Source organism: Osmerus mordax, chromosome 6, assembly GCF_038355195.1.
Source record: "Osmerus mordax isolate fOsmMor3 chromosome 6, fOsmMor3.pri, whole genome shotgun sequence".
Classification (NCBI taxonomy): domain Eukaryota; kingdom Metazoa; phylum Chordata; class Actinopteri; order Osmeriformes; family Osmeridae; genus Osmerus; species Osmerus mordax.
This window is the reverse complement of record NC_090055.1, coordinates 2,448,026-2,462,795: the sequence shown is the minus strand read 5'-3', so window position 1 is coordinate 2,462,795 and position 14,770 is coordinate 2,448,026. Positions and strand designations below refer to the sequence as shown.

Below are 14,770 nucleotides of genomic sequence, written 5' to 3'. Positions count from 1 at the left end.
TGTGAGTACTTGTGCCTGTGTATTTGTGTGTATGTGTGTGTGTCTGTGTGTGTATATGTATGAGTGTGTGTGTGTGACCAGGAGGAGTGAGGGAGAGAAAAATAGAGAGAGCTCCAGAGGGAACATGCCAGGGGAGAGGGGGGGAGGGAGGAGCATTCTGATTGGCTACCTCACTGGTGTGTTCCATCTGGTAGTCACATGACCATCTGCAGCTACTCTGACATGGGGAGAGCGTATGCACGAGTTTGCACACAAGAGAAAACCCGATGTGTGATTTCTGCATATCTGAGTGTGAATCTGCATGGCGCTAATGTGTGTGAGTAATTCACGGAATGTCAGCAGAAATTAGTATTTACAATGGCAAAAACACATTTCAAAACATTTCAAAACAGGGTGCTTGAAACACAAGCACCCTGTAAGCACATTATAATACAATGATTGGTCAAGCTACTACACAACAGTCGATGGCTAAATTCAAATCATTATCTGTTCCTAAACATAAGTGAGTCCATTTAAAAACAGTCTCAAGACCATATGCAATTATCTAACAATGTTTAATGGTTTTTCAATCAATTAGTTTAATTAGTCAACAGTATACAATTCAATCCACAGACACTAGTGTCTACACAAACATATATGGACTGTACAGCAAATGTATGCACTGAAGTGTGGCCATGTACGTTTACTTATGTAGTGCGGTGGGCAAAAAACGCATGGAAAGTTTGATAATGTGTTTCTATTTACAAAGTGAGAGTGTGTGTGTGTGTCATGTGTGAGTATGCACTCCTGTACGTGTGTGCGTGTGTGTGTGTGTGTGTTTATGGTAACAGCAGAGAAGTTGAACCAGAAATGCAACTACGGAATGTGCTGGGTTCTGACATGTGTTTGTGTGTATTTGTAAAATGTATAGTTTATATATATAGACAGTCCAATCATCCTATCAGACATCTCTGATGGTCAGTCGAGATGACCCACTTCCCTATTCATCCTCATTCACAGCATCAGGTAGATCTCCTTCTCTCCTCCTTCAGCTTGGCTTGCCTCCTCAGCCTTGACCCCTGGGAGTAGAAAACACATATTTATCAACGGGTGCATCTCCATAGTCCTAGAAGACATCTCCCCATCTTCCGACTTGAGGGCAAAATCTTGTAAAAGGAAACAGCATGTGGGTATTACTCCATACACAAGCACTCAACACATACACAACCATTCCCATCACTCTGCAAACATAAAACAACGCACGGTATGGCTAATCCACATCGCAAAGGGTCCACACACACACACACACTTCCAACAGTTGCTCCTTCCTACCTCTCACCAGTCGTAACGGGGGCGGGTCGGGGGCGGGGGGTGTCGGGGGGAGTCGTGGCGGGGTGTGGTCGGAGGCGAGGAGCTGGGAGGGGCGGTGAGAGCTAGCTGTTGACCTCCTGCCCTCCGGTCTCGGCCGTAGTCCAGCCCTCTCGCGCTGGGGGGAGGGTACCGCCCCGCCTCCCTCCTCCACTCCTCGTTGAAGGCTGCGGCCTCGCCTGAAGAAGGCAAAACAGGAGGGGGTGACGGGTCAGAAGGTCACAAGCATGCCTCATCAACACTCAGACAGCCGGAACCATAGATATATATATAAAGACTATATGTTTGATAACAAACTTAATGTTTGTTATCAACGTCAGAGATGTCGTTATGCCACTGCATACTTATGAATAATTATGTTTTTTTTTAAGAATAGAAGTATGCAGTGGCATAACGACATCTCTGACGTTGATAACAAACCAAACCGTTTCAAAATCGGTTGAAAATTGAACAGGTTATGGTCATTTAAAAAGTACATGTAGCACCAACACAATGTTATGGGTGAGCGAGTTGACTGTAGCAAGATGGCCGCCATGTGCGGACGTTTGACTCCGTTGGCCGGCAACGCGGACGAGACATCTACCCTTTATATATATCTATGGTTGACACTCCCTCCTCAAACCAGGTGCACACGCAGATAACACAGGAACACCTCCAATCACCGTAACACACACCCAACTACCCGGTAACCCCTTTTGACGATCTCGGGATAATCTACGTGACTAGATGGTTGCCGTGGTTGCCGAGCGCTGCACTCACTCTCCTCCAGGTTGATGTAGTCTTCGCGTTCCTCGCGGTCTCCAGTGCGCCGGTTTCGGGAGCGCTCCATCACGTGGCCGCGGTCCCAGATGTGGTGACCAATGGCCAGTCGCTCCAGGCCGCTCTCGCTGTCACGCATCGACTGGCGTGTCTCGCGGATCTGAAGGGCGGTAAGGGGTTCAGATTAGATCGGATAGATTAGATCAGGGGTGGCCAACCCTGGTCCTCGAGATGTTTTAGATGTTTCCCTGCTCCAGCACACCTGATTCAAATGAATGGTCATTACCCGGCTTCCACAGAGCTTGATAACAACCCATTCATTTGAATCAGGTGTGCTGGAGCAGGGAGACATCTAAAACATGCAGGACAGGAGCTCTCGAGGACCAGGGTTGGCCACCCCTGGATTAGATTATTCAAAAAACTCAATCCTCACAACACAAGACTGCTACCTACATTTACATTTTTAGTCATTTAGCAGACCTTCGACTACATCTAAATGATCAGAGACCACCAGTGGGTGATAATTACAATGCATAACCATGCTTTACAACCATACAATGCAGACCATCGCGGACAATAATTACAATGAATAAAATAATCACTGTTAATGCTGAGGCCTACATTTTAACCAACCCTTTTATTACTACTGATTTCTGACAGGTGTGGAGTTGGGACAGATGCCCTCTTACCCCGCCAGGCGCGGTCCTCAGTTCACTGGTCTGCTGGTAGACTTTTGGAGCGCCGCAGTCCGAGGAGGAGTAGGAGATCACCGTAGAGGAAGAGTACGTCTGACAGCTCGGGGAGCCGGACATCCTCTCCTGCTACGCAGACCGAATCATCAGAGTAGAGACCGAATCATTAGAGTAAAGCCATTACGATGGCACGGTTGTTCGAAGGCTAAGCCGCCCCTTTGACGTTTTGTAATCACGTAACAAAGGGATGAGGAACTTCTCTGTTGAAATGCTTACCATGTTCTCCATCATTCCTCCCATCATCCCAAACATATCCATGAACCCTCCACCCTGGATAATGGAGAGGGGAACAGGAAACGCCGTTACAAATGATGAGTTACAGCAAAAGACATCTTGTTGGTATTCCCAGATGGAAGTTCAGAAGTGGTTGTTGAGACTGAACATTTATAAAATGGATATTTAAAGAGAATACGCACCATTCCCATCATTCCATAAGGGGCCAGGGCACCAGCCTTCAAAGGAGAAATAGATGTGTCAGAAACATCTGATGACACATAAACAGACATACACTAAAAGATAGAGGGAGATATGACATACCTGTAAATGAGGTGCACGTGGTGGCTGAATCTGGGGACTGAGGGGGAAAGGTTCAAAACCAAACGAACCAAACAGACTTCTCATCTGCTGCCGGTGGGCAGCGAACGGATCCCTGAAGGTAAAAATCAACCATGAATATAACTAGCCTACCTGTGTGAGAACGCTGCACTTAATCAAACACACATCAATGAACTAGCTCATGATACATTATAAACAATCACAATTCAATGACACTACGGTAATTTACTAAAATGACCTAATTATTTAACAAATATGGTAACATGTACTGGTAAAACGAGATTATTTTTATGACTCAATGAGAGTGAAGCTTATACAGCTAGCTTAACACAACAAGGCCTTAGGACGGCTCAGGAGGACACAGCGGCAACAATTGCAGCTACTAGCAAGCTAGTGCTAACATTTCTACACACCCAATTATAAAAGTAAAACCATTTAGATGACACTAATCAGCTATTTCGTAACATATGGCATTAGGTTACGTCATTACGTTAACGTTAAGTAATACTCACATCATGTAAGGGCTGTCATCCACGTCATTTAAATACCGAAACATGTTACTTCAAAAGCTAATTTAGCTAGCCGTTGCTAGCTAAAAAGTCGGTTCTCTGGCCTCAGTGCACCTTCGATGGTATCCTTTAAAAACAGTTAACTGTTTGAAATAGATGTGCTTCGAGGCACACCAAAATACCTATGTAAATCGTACTTTGTTCACGCCTTAGTAGAGCCTAAATCATTTGACAGCCAGGTAGGTTTTTCCCAGCAAGTTATTTTTCCACTGTTGATTGCACATGAAAACGGAAGTCAGGCTGACAAAGGAAGCAAAAACGTCAGGAAGCCAAAACAAGAAAGATGTTGATATTTCCACAATAATTCAGCCGGCCGTCCGATTCAGATGTCTCTCCTTTAAACACGGCATTAAACAATCCGTTCAAAAGTCGTGGTGGTATATGTCAACCTTTTAAATATCAAATGACCCCGTACACGCCTGCAGCCCTCAAGCTAGAATTAAGCGAAATGTCAATAAAAAGGGGGAGGCAACATACGGAAGTGACGCAGACTGAATGCTGAAATGGCGTTCATACGTGCCTCTGTGATCTGCATCATGCACCTGCCCTTGTGCAAAACTGCATGCAAGATACCTGGGGCCAAATTGAGTTAAAAAAACAAAAACAAAAAAATGTTTTACCCTCACCTTAGGAAGTTAACGTAGGAAAAGCGTACACTATTATCATTTATGCACACACTATGAGTGTGCATGATATACTGTTATGCCAAGAGGTTGACAATGGGATTTCTGAAGATTGGGAGAAAAGATAACAGTGTAGGTTTCTATGACACCCCAAATAATCCTGGTTATGGTGCTAATGCACTTGTTCAGAAGGGCCCATTCAAAACCATAGCAAAAGGGTTTGAGATCGATTGGAGACAACTGGAAGAGATCATTCATAAACTGTTAACAGGGGGACCGTGTTTCCTTTGTAGATACAGATGTGATGGATTGCACTTTCCTGTGGGGTCTCTGACCGGGCCCCTAAATTCTCAACGTTTTCAAAGCGATTTAATTAAGGGTAGATTCATTATGTTGCTTGGATGTGGCTTGTAAGTTATGTGGCCATGACAGTGCATAGGTACAGTCAGTTCCTGAAAATGTTTCTATATCTCAGAATGACTTCGGTTTTCCCAACGCAACTGGCAAAATTGACGAACTCTAGATGGCAGTACTGTAAAGAATTTGTGTTAACTACTGCAAAATACAGAAAAGGAAGGAGAAGACTATCTAGCGCTTGCGCAGTAGTTTGACGCAAACCCGGATGTAACCAACGCCTAATTGCAGGAGAGAACGGTGAGTGGTTTTACGAAATATAAAGAAGATATGTTAAACTTAGTTATGTCTGGAAGAGTAAATTTGGACATATCTGTTCCCTTGTTAACCTGTACGAATAGTTACTTGACATAGTAAGGGGTTCACTTTTACTTTACCGTTGCCTATGCCCATGGACTTCTGAAAATACCGAGCGATCAAGTTTAGAGCTAGCTCGTTTACTTTAGCTTGTGCGATGGGCCAGCTAGGTTCTCGTCTTGCCTGGTTGCTACAGCCATTTAAAACATTTCTGTGGAATAACACAGTCTTGTTTATCTGGGATCTACTGCTTTAGAAGTGGTCAGATGGTTTGGGGCAAATTAGTTTTTTTTGTTAGCCTAGTGTGCGAACTAACTTCTGAAAGTGTTCAGAGACAGGCTAACATCATGGTGTTGAGGCCCCGGTACACTTTTGATGATCTTATGAAATCTAGATAGCCTGCTTGAAACACCCTTCTAATATTACATTGTAAACTTGTAAAATTGCCTGTAAATTAGCAGTAGAAAAGTATCTAATAATCTTCTGTATTAACTAAGTAGCTGGTTGCCAAGAAACGATTGCCGGTTGGGCTAGGATGTTGGCAACTTAATGACGATTGTAAACCACGTCAATAATATTTGGAATGCAAGAATGCAGAAGAATGAATGGAAGCACGAATTTCCACTCCGACTTTTTAATACTTATATTGTGTAACGTTAAATACATTACATACTTTGAGTTTCTCAATGTGGCTTAGTAACTTAGTGTCACCATTTGATGTTGCAATGCCTCTGTTTTACGTCTATCCCCCGACCATAGCTATTATAGGCTGTATTATAGCTGTGTAAAATTGAATCATAGCACTTTACATTACTTTAACATTCACTTCCTGGTAAGGTTTTGGCTATATTTGTAGTAACAGCATTTTCGCTTTATATTAATGTCCGTGTCATTACATAATATAACGATTTAGAGTGGAAGGTTAACATAAAAGTGAAACAAGGTACGATATGGGGGAGGGGTTAAGGGCAGTTGGCTCCTCCTTCTCCATACCAAATTTCCCCGTGTAATAAAATCTTAGTAATATGTTGCCACACTGCAGTACCTATGTACCTGTTATCAATGTTAATGGACACTTACAGTAACCTGTTTCCCAAGTCTGTAATGTGTCCTGTGTAGATAATGTTACACACACTATGTACATCATCCTAATGCATTTTACATTTACATTTTTAGTCATTTAGCAGACGCTCTTATCCAGAGCGACTTACAGTAAGTACAGGGACATTCCCCCGAGGCAAGTAGGGTGAAGTGCCTTGCCCAAGGACACAACGTCAGTTTGCATGACCGGGAATCGAACTGGCAACCTTCGGATTACTAGCCCGACTCCCTCACCGCTCAGCCAACTGACTAATGCTTTCTCTTTCTCTTTGTAGATGCAGACTATAAAATGTGTGGTGGTGGGGGATGGTGCCGTAGGAAAGACCTGTCTACTAATTTCCTACACAACCAACAAATTCCCTTCAGAATATGTTCCCACGGTAAGGATTGAGAGGAGTAGTGATTGTAGAACATAAACTGATAGGTGCCCTATTACTCAGGAGTCATTTGTCAAATGCGATATGCAGTAATTTTGTTAATCGTGGTTATTTTTTTCTGCTGCTTTTAATGTTTTTTGTACCTTTTGTATGGTGTCCTTAAGTGCTGAGAAAGGCGCCTTGGAAATAAAATGTATTATTATTCTTGCGTTTGTTTATTTTGAATAGAAGTGAATGTTTAAAGGAGAACCTAATTACTGGTTCATTCCTCGTCTAACTGGTTACGTTTCTGCAGGTGTTTGATAACTATGCTGTGACAGTGATGATTGGAGGGGAACCGTACACACTCGGTCTTTTCGACACAGCAGGTACAGCATCTCTTCTCCATTTCTAACGGTCTTTCTGAATTTAACAACTAGTGCCCTTTTACTGTACCATTATTCAGTCTTGCTCTGGCCTAACTGATTATACGTTTGATGAACACCAACAAACTTGATGACTTAACTGGTTTCAATGTTTCCCACATAATGTGATTTATATTTGAGTGTAGATTGGAACTTCAACAAGTAATGCGAGTGCGCCTCTGATGTTGCAATCAGAAGTTTTTCGGCTAGAATTATTTTGGCTCGGTTGATCAGCAATGTCTATATTCTCAGTCATGCAGACATCACTAACTGCCTCTGTCATTTTTTATTGTGGCGGGCCGCCACAAATAAATCAATGTATGGGAAACACTGGGTTTAGGGACATCATCAATTTAATCTTGTTTCTGATTGGCTCCAGGTCAGGAGGATTACGACAGGCTCCGCCCTCTCAGCTACCCACAGACGGACGTCTTCCTGGTCTGTTTCTCAGTCGTATCTCCTTCCTCTTTTGAGAATGTCCGTGAGAAGGTCAGTATCGCTTGCCCTTCATGTGGGAGCAAAGGTTGAATTTAGAATTGTTTCGAAATTGGGGGTGTTTAGGGCAATTGTGTTGGTTGTAGAGCCCGACCGATATATTGGCGGCCCGATATTATCGGCCGATATTGGGCATTTTCCAAACTATCGGTATCGGCATTTATAATGTCCCATAAATGAATATTGATGTTTTGTTTTTTGTGTTTTTGTTCAAAGGAGTTTAAGTTTCATATCTTAAGTAGTTATTTTTAAAAATTGTATTTATCAGAAACTGTTTAGGGCAGTTGTGTTTGTTGACATGAAAAGTTTGATCATGATTAAAATCACGTCAATATTGCTTGACTTCTAACCATGTTATGATTCCGACCCCCCCCCCCCCCCCCCCGCCTCTCCACACACACAGTGGGTTCCTGAGATCTCCCACCACTGCCCCCGCACCCCCTTCCTGCTGGTAGGCACCCAGGTGGACCTGCGAGACGACAGCAACACAGTGGAGAAGCTCGCCAAAAATAAACAGCGCCCCCTGTCTCCCGAGAGTGGAGACAAGCTAGCCCGTGACCTCCGGGCAGTGAAATACGTGGAGTGTTCCGCCCTCACACAGGTAAGGGGCCATTGTGTATATACTGTTATACTGTATCTTTTATTTAAACATATATATTTCTACATATGTTTATTTTTTTTAACCAACCTTTTTGCTCTGGCTGTGTGTCTTTCTCTCAGAGGGGGTTGAAAAATGTTTTTGACGAGGCCATCCTTGCTGCTTTGGAACCTCCAGAGACTAAACCAAAGAAACGCTGCGTCCTGCTATAGACGGGGGCAGAGAACTGGTTGAGGTCGCGAGGAAACTGTTAGGAGCAGGAGGGGGAGGCGACAAACTTGAGAAGCAGATCAATGGCCAGCATGACAGGACAAAAAAAAGTGAGCTGGCTTCGAGGTGACATGACTTTTGAGTCACATTCCATACATGTATACAATAATTGTGCCTTCTGACTATGTGTTGTCAGAGGGGGAGAGAACCAGGATTCCTTTATGCAGTAGATGCAAAAAGAGAGCAAATACAACTGAACTTTAATCTCCATTCTACCCCCCCTCTGTAGATACTCTTTTTAAAAAATTGCAGTGTTTCCCAAACCCTTACATAGGTAGGGCGGGCTCCACTGCCTAGCACCATTGTACCCCCCCACTCCAAAACCAATATTTACATTCAAGGGCTGCAGCTGGTTACAATTGAAAACAAGGACGTTTTCAGCCTTAATTGTTACCCTTTGGGGACATTTGTGCCTAGCTGTGGAAAGAACTAAGGGGGAAGTCCCTCAATCAACTTAATTTTCTTTTGTAGTCACTTTGAGTTGTGAAAAAGAGAACACACAATATATTTGATCCACTCCAGCCCAGGTTAGCAAGCTATAATGGTCACTTTCCTCCATAGCGAACTTTGAGAACACCATGTGCATTTTGGCCTCAGATTCCATAGCCTTATGCAGGTGACACATTGAACTGAATTTATTATATTTTACTCCTCCTTATTTGTGTATGTTGTATTAATTGTATGCCTGTTTGTTCTTACGGGGAAATTATAGCGGTTCTTCAGTTCGAAACTTGAGTTTTTTGACTATGCTACCAACTTGATTAGAATTGATAATATAATGAGATGTGCTGTAATATTTTTCATAGCTGATTTTAATCTTGATAGCAGTGGTAATTATTACAGATGATAACATTTTCATAGTAAACGCCTAGGTGTTTGTAATCACGTTTGTAATAAAACGGTCTAACTGACAAACTTGATTTCTCAAGTAGCCTTATTCTTAAAAAAAAAAAAAAAAAAAAGATTTATGTCCATGTGGTATTTAAAAGTACGAACTTCCACACACCGCTGAAGACCTTTTTGAGCGTTTCATAAACACAACAGGTAATGATAGTTGAAAATACCTTTTATTTGACCAAGCCAACTGTGCAGAACACATGCAGCAGCAACATCGTGAGTGTTTGTCATGAGGCCGATGAACTAGGTAACTGTTTAGGGGTTTCTGATGGTGTATGAAGGCTAGGAAGGACACATGATGACAGATATACAAATAAATAAAGACAGAATTAAGGCCAAAGACATAAATACAGGTAAATGTACAAAGACTGTTGCTAACCCTACTGAATGATATCAAACCATAGTTATGAAGATGGATAAAAGAAAAGTAGGCGCTGTAGTTTCCCCTGTTAGTTATGGTTAATTTCAGCTTTAAAAGCTTTGTCAGTTAGAGTTAATATTAACTGTATGGGTTTGTGCATGCGCTTATGCTGTGGTGCGTGCCTCTGAAGGATAAAAGTGTGAATCACCTAACAGATGCCACCTCTTACTGCCCCATACAAGGTTAATGGTCCCTCGTTTTTTGTGGAAAACTCTGGACTAAAAGGGCGCACCTTTGTGTGTTGAAAAGACTTGGAATGAAGATTAATGCAGTAACTATCCTTCTTTCCTTACGGGTTAGTCTAACTCTACAGTCTGCCACTAGAGGTCATGTGAGAGGTCACTTGGCCTTCTCAGGCTAGCCCTGACAGAGGTAATTGTCCTCACGCTTTCAGTACAGCAGTACTTCCCTCACCACTGCCTTCTGGAACGTCTGGTCAGGTCTATAGTTATATCTAAGCAGTGCTCTAGAATGTCTGGGCAGTGTCGTGGATTAGAATGTCTGGTTTGCGTTGTGTTCTAGAATGCCTAGTTGACGTCACGTTCTAGAACGCTCGATGTATGTTGTGTCCCAAAGGGCATCTGTGTTGATTAACGTGTTTGAAATGTGCTGGCATTGCGTTTTAAAGCATGTTCCTCTTGACCAATGCTTTGGGTTCTGCATAGCTGGGGTTCTCCCTCATTCTCTGCAGGTGTGGATCAGGACCGTGTTCTTGCACTGCTGGCAGCGGACAGAGCAACACCAGGAGAACTTGCAGGAGCAGCGTTGGACGACCTCCGCCCTGCCGGCCCGGTACCCTGGCCCACAGCACACCAGCTCACACCCGTCTGGGGCCAGTCTGGAGGTACCTGGAGGTGGGAGAAGAGGCACATTGAAATACTTTAATTCTGTCCAAGACAAAAAAACGATTTCCTTACAACAGTGTTTCCCAATCCTGGCCCTCTGGGACCCCCTGCCCTCCATGTTTTAGATGTTTACCTCTTCCAACACAACTCATTCGAATAAATGGGTTGTTATCCAGCTCAGAAGAAGCCTAATGATAACAACCCATTCATTTGAATCGGTTGCGTTGGAGGCTGGAACAGGGAAACATGCATTCACTAGTTTGAGAGAGTCTCTCACCGTTACAGCGCCTGCCAGCGGTACCCGGGATCCCGTTGTCGGGGTCAAGACGGCAGAAGTCCGGAGAGGCTGAGAGGTACAGTAAGTCTCTGGTGGCGGGGGGCTTGACCTGGGGATCACGGGGCAGTAGGGCCGTCCTGGAGCCTATGCGGGAGAGACGAACCTGATGAGAGGGCAGAGGGAAAGAAAGAAGTGAGGAGGGGATGGCTTTGTTAGACTTCTTCTGTTAAGGCCAGTTCACACAAACGGACGAGAACGTGAACTATAAATAAAGATACCGTTTTAAGAATCGTTCTATATTTAAAAGAATAGCAGAGTCCACACCACAACGATAACGACGACTATAACGGAACGATATAGTTGAGAGATAACTTTCAAACCTTTTTTTTGTGTCCAGCTGATATAAAACACTTATAAAACACTAAACCAATCAGAATTCATCCTAATTTAATGCGCTCGCGCATTTAAAATGACATTGCTGAGAAGCTAATCGCCGAGGTTGGTGAGGACGCAAATAAAGTTATGGTTATAGTTAGGCCTATAGTTCTCGTTATCGTCCTTGCTGTGAACAGGCCCCTGGTCAGGCCAGAAGTTGGAGAAGACAGCCAGGTACCTCTGTGGCTCCGTCGAAACGCTCCTTCAACACAGCGCCCACGCGGCGGAAAGGAGGCATGACCTTCCAGCAGGTTCTCAACTCGCAGGAGCCCGAGACGCCGTGACACTTACATTCCACCTGCATGTTGTGGAGGATGGCCTGAGAGAGAGAGAGACACACAGAGAGACACACAGAGAGACACACAGAGAGACACACAGAGAGACACACAGAGAGACACACAGAGAGAGACACACAGAGAGAGACACACAGAGAGACACACAGAGAGACACACAGAGAGACACACAGAGAGAGACACAGAGAGAGACACAGAGAGAGACACAGAGAGAGACACAGAGAGAGACACAGAGAGAGACACAGAGATACAGAGAGAGAGACACACAGAGAGACACACAGAGAGAGACACACAGAGAGAGACACACAGAGAGAGACACAGAGATACAGAGAGAGAGACACAGAGAGATGAGACTAGCCAACAGTCACTCCAAACGGGGGCTTCAAGATGGGAATGAATCTTGGGATAGGGGACGGACCTTTCGCCCCGCTTCGTTGTTATGGATGTTCATGAGTGGACGTCCTGCTGACAGCCCTTTGGCACGCTCAGGCTCATCGACGAACGTCTGGGAGAAGGCCACACCGTAGGAGAGGTTGTCGCTGCACCCTGACCACTGGAATCCTGTAAAGCAGGTTCAAAGTGACAACACACCGACGACACCGTTCAATATCGTGTTTTGTGTATTTACTTAAATTACATTTTTGACTAAGCAGGGCTTCCGTGAAAAAAGACCGTCTTTAAAAGGACTCCCTGACCAAAGAAAGGCTGCTCGGAAAAGCTTGACATGTATCCTTCTACTTTGCTATCTTCCAGGGAGACAGGTGCCGAGTCTCTCTTTTTGATACACAGCCGAGGAGGTTTCTCTGTAGAGGATTCCAGATGTCTCCTTTGACTCACCCTCAGGGCTGACTCCTCTGACCTTCCTGTCACAGCCGCATCTCTCTAGCTCCCCTCGGCTGCAACCTCGCGTTACCGCCATCGCCACCGCAGCAGAGGACAGGGCGTGCACAAAGGCTGCCTCACGCGTGCCTGGTTGACGAGATAAAAAATCAAATAAAAAAAAACAACTGATGGCTTTCGATAACTTGTGGTTCTGTACAAGTAAAGGTTATTAATGCAAACCGCTGTTTTCACGTTTAGACTTAAACATACAGTGGTAGCTTTCTGGACTTACAGGGGAGAGTTAATACTTAATCAGCCTGTTTGGACAACATTGAAGTTCACCTTGGTTCATGACTCGGCCAAATACGTTGAGTCCGCGAGGCGTGGTGGAGCAGTTCCACCTGCGATTCCTGAACTGGTGCTGGCACTGAGCAAGACATAGCAAAGTCAGACAGAGCTTGGTGTTTACCAGACACAACAGAACATCAGAATCGGGAAGAAAAACAGACAGAATCGAAGATTGGTGTCAACAATGAAGACCCTGCTTCCGTTTCTGACACTGAGGACATGACATCCGATGAAAAAACACTCCCTAATCTGTACCTCTTCTATGACCATCTCGGCTGCCTTGCGTACGGACTCCATGACCTCCCCCCGCGCCCTGCACACCCCCACCTGCCCTGCCGTCAGACCTTTCAGTCGCCCGCAGGGGGCAACACCTGACACAGGCCGCGAGCGAGGCAACCTCGCCAGGGAGCTGGGAGAGAGGAGGGGGGGAGACAAACATGGGGGACAGTGGTGTGTATGTGTGTGTGTGTGTTGGGGAGTGTAGTATGGGGAGAGGAGACAGAAGGGGAGGGTGGGGAAAGCACAGGAAGGCGGATGTGGGGAGAGAAGGGAGGAGAAGAGGGGAGCGGGGGGGGATAGGGTGTGATAAAGAGAAGAGGGCATGGATGGAAAGAGGGTTTTAGGGAGAGAGGAAGACCACCAAACAAAAGCAACAGAGAGCGCACAGTGAAGGGAGGGAGAGAGAGCAAAAGAAAGAGAAAAGGTCAGTGAGAGAGAGACAAAGAGAGAAAGGGGAGAGACAGAAAGAGATTTAGAGACACGTCACCATCTTTTAAAAGTTATAGCATGACAAACAAACTCCCTCTTTTTCTTTCTCTCCCGAAAGCCAGACTTACAGCCAGTTGGTTGCCATGGTTGGGTGGGTTTCCCATAGCAACAGCAGGAGGAGTTGTGCCGTGAGATTGACAGCGAAGACAGTTGGCATCAGACTGTCTGTCTGTCCGTCTCCGTGCGTCAGTCGGTGTCCTTGGGCGGCAGTCTGCCCGTTTCCACGGTTACGCCGCGTTGTCCCTGAGACGATGGGATCTGTTCTAGTTTTGTTATTCTGTTCCTGCTTCTCTGCTTGGGGATGATCCCCTCATATCTGTTGATGCAAAAACATAACTCAGGAGGTGACGTTTTAAGGTTGTAACCATTTTGTCACCTTTATTTGAATTATTTCAATTTCCACTGTGACAGAGGTAGCCTGCCAGTGCAATTTATTTAAATACAAAACATATAGAATTAACTCTTCAAAACTGTTATTTTTATATACATACAGCAGAGGGAGCTATCCAATTTGTAATTTCACTTTTCTACTTCACAATCTTGTCAACGCTGACACTGAAACACCAGACCCATTTCCAGAAGTCAGGCAACAGATTTTGTCACTTACCAGTTCATGTCCAGTTGTCATTCAAAAGTTTTCTTTTTTTTTGAGACACGTTTAATTAGAAAATTATTCCAAATTCTCAGTGAACAGTAGTAGTAATGTTGTCACAGTGTTCTCCACACTGTTGTAAAAACAGAACCATGCTTCTAAGTAGTTATCGTCATACACTTTAAGTCATCCAGATACAGGTTTAGAGAGATGTGCCCAGATATCCAATGTCTCGGACCAAACAAATCACTTACATTTATGACAAAAAAATCTTTTTTTTGGTTCTATTTTGTTTTGGAGAGAAATATTTTGATCTTCACGCACAAAACGGCTCAAAAATTCAGCAATCCAACAGAATCCAATATAGTCACTCAAAGGTGAGCCGGTGAATATGCAAAAAAGAAAAGGAAAAAAAGAAGCATTGCGGCTGTGCCTTGTTGCTCCCTCGGATCCTTCCCCTTGTTAAGGTAACGAATGTGTCCAGTCCTGTAAAAGACAGAAAGGAAGAGTG

General features: G+C 44.4%; 3 protein-coding genes across 6 annotated transcripts; 1 reads left to right on the top strand and 2 right to left on the bottom strand.

Moving 5' to 3' along the window:
* Window positions 1–408: 408 nt before the first annotated feature.
* On the bottom strand, window positions 409–4,428 carry mlf2 (myeloid leukemia factor 2). 4 transcript variants are annotated; one of them, XM_067237264.1, is made up of 8 exons: window positions 3,926–4,428; window positions 3,396–3,507; window positions 3,275–3,310; window positions 3,075–3,128; window positions 2,796–2,924; window positions 2,107–2,266; window positions 1,319–1,526; window positions 409–1,058 (listed from the first exon to the last, which is right to left on the bottom strand). In XM_067237264.1, exons 1-8 carry the CDS (start codon window positions 3,967–3,969, stop codon window positions 1,046–1,048), a joined length of 756 nt encoding a protein of 251 aa, XP_067093365.1. In that variant the 5' UTR covers window positions 3,970–4,428; the 3' UTR covers window positions 409–1,045. The 4 variants fall into 4 exon arrangements, with proteins under 4 accessions (XP_067093365.1, XP_067093367.1, XP_067093364.1 ...); XM_067237266.1 differs by having other exon boundaries at window positions 411–1,058; window positions 1,312–1,526; XM_067237263.1 differs by having other exon boundaries at window positions 417–1,058; window positions 2,796–2,927.
* Window positions 4,429–5,195: 767 nt separating this feature from the next.
* On the top strand, window positions 5,196–9,481 carry cdc42l (cell division cycle 42, like). Its single transcript, XM_067237267.1, has 6 exons — window positions 5,196–5,259; window positions 6,693–6,797; window positions 7,090–7,162; window positions 7,578–7,687; window positions 8,097–8,294; window positions 8,414–9,481. The coding sequence occupies exons 2-6, from the start codon at window positions 6,693–6,695 to the stop codon at window positions 8,501–8,503; spliced, it is 576 nt and encodes a 191-aa protein (XP_067093368.1). The 5' UTR covers window positions 5,196–5,259; the 3' UTR covers window positions 8,504–9,481.
* Window positions 9,482–9,609: 128 nt separating this feature from the next.
* Window positions 9,610–14,590, bottom strand: wnt4b (wingless-type MMTV integration site family, member 4b). The gene is made up of 9 exons (XM_067237262.1): window positions 14,275–14,590; window positions 13,736–13,983; window positions 13,155–13,308; window positions 12,894–12,978; window positions 12,567–12,698; window positions 12,148–12,290; window positions 11,615–11,755; window positions 11,002–11,164; window positions 9,610–10,727 (listed from the first exon to the last, which is right to left on the bottom strand). Exons 2-9 carry the CDS (start codon window positions 13,822–13,824, stop codon window positions 10,558–10,560), a joined length of 1,077 nt encoding a protein of 358 aa, XP_067093363.1. The 5' UTR covers window positions 13,825–13,983; window positions 14,275–14,590; the 3' UTR covers window positions 9,610–10,557.
* Window positions 14,591–14,770: the final 180 nt, after the last annotated feature.

Excerpts from the sequence above, each read along its gene's own strand:
- mlf2 (XM_067237263.1), bottom strand. The coding sequence starts at position 3,969 with ATGTTTCGGTATTTAAATGACGTGGATGACAGCCCTTACATGAT. Across the intron at positions 2,267-2,795 it reads TGAGGACCGCGCCTGGCGGG|ATCCGCGAGACACGCCAGTC; the intron begins GTAAGAGGGCAT and ends ACCGCCCTTCAG. Across the intron at positions 1,527-2,106 it reads CTACATCAACCTGGAGGAGA|GCGAGGCCGCAGCCTTCAAC; the intron begins GTGAGTGCAGCG and ends TGCCTTCTTCAG.
- cdc42l (XM_067237267.1), top strand. The coding sequence starts at position 6,693 with ATGCAGACTATAAAATGTGTGGTGGTGGGGGATGGTGCCGTAGGAAAG. Across the intron at positions 7,163-7,577 it reads CGGTCTTTTCGACACAGCAG|GTCAGGAGGATTACGACAGG; the intron begins GTACAGCATCTC and ends GATTGGCTCCAG. Across the intron at positions 8,295-8,413 it reads AGTGTTCCGCCCTCACACAG|AGGGGGTTGAAAAATGTTTT; the intron begins GTAAGGGGCCAT and ends TCTTTCTCTCAG.
- wnt4b (XM_067237262.1), bottom strand. The coding sequence starts at position 13,824 with ATGCCAACTGTCTTCGCTGTCAATCTCACGGCACAACTCCTCCTGCTG. Across the intron at positions 12,699-12,893 it reads TGGCCGAGTCATGAACCAAG|GCACGCGTGAGGCAGCCTTT; the intron begins GTGAACTTCAAT and ends CTCGTCAACCAG. Across the intron at positions 12,291-12,566 it reads CAGAGGAGTCAGCCCTGAGG|GATTCCAGTGGTCAGGGTGC; the intron begins GTGAGTCAAAGG and ends CCTGCTTTACAG.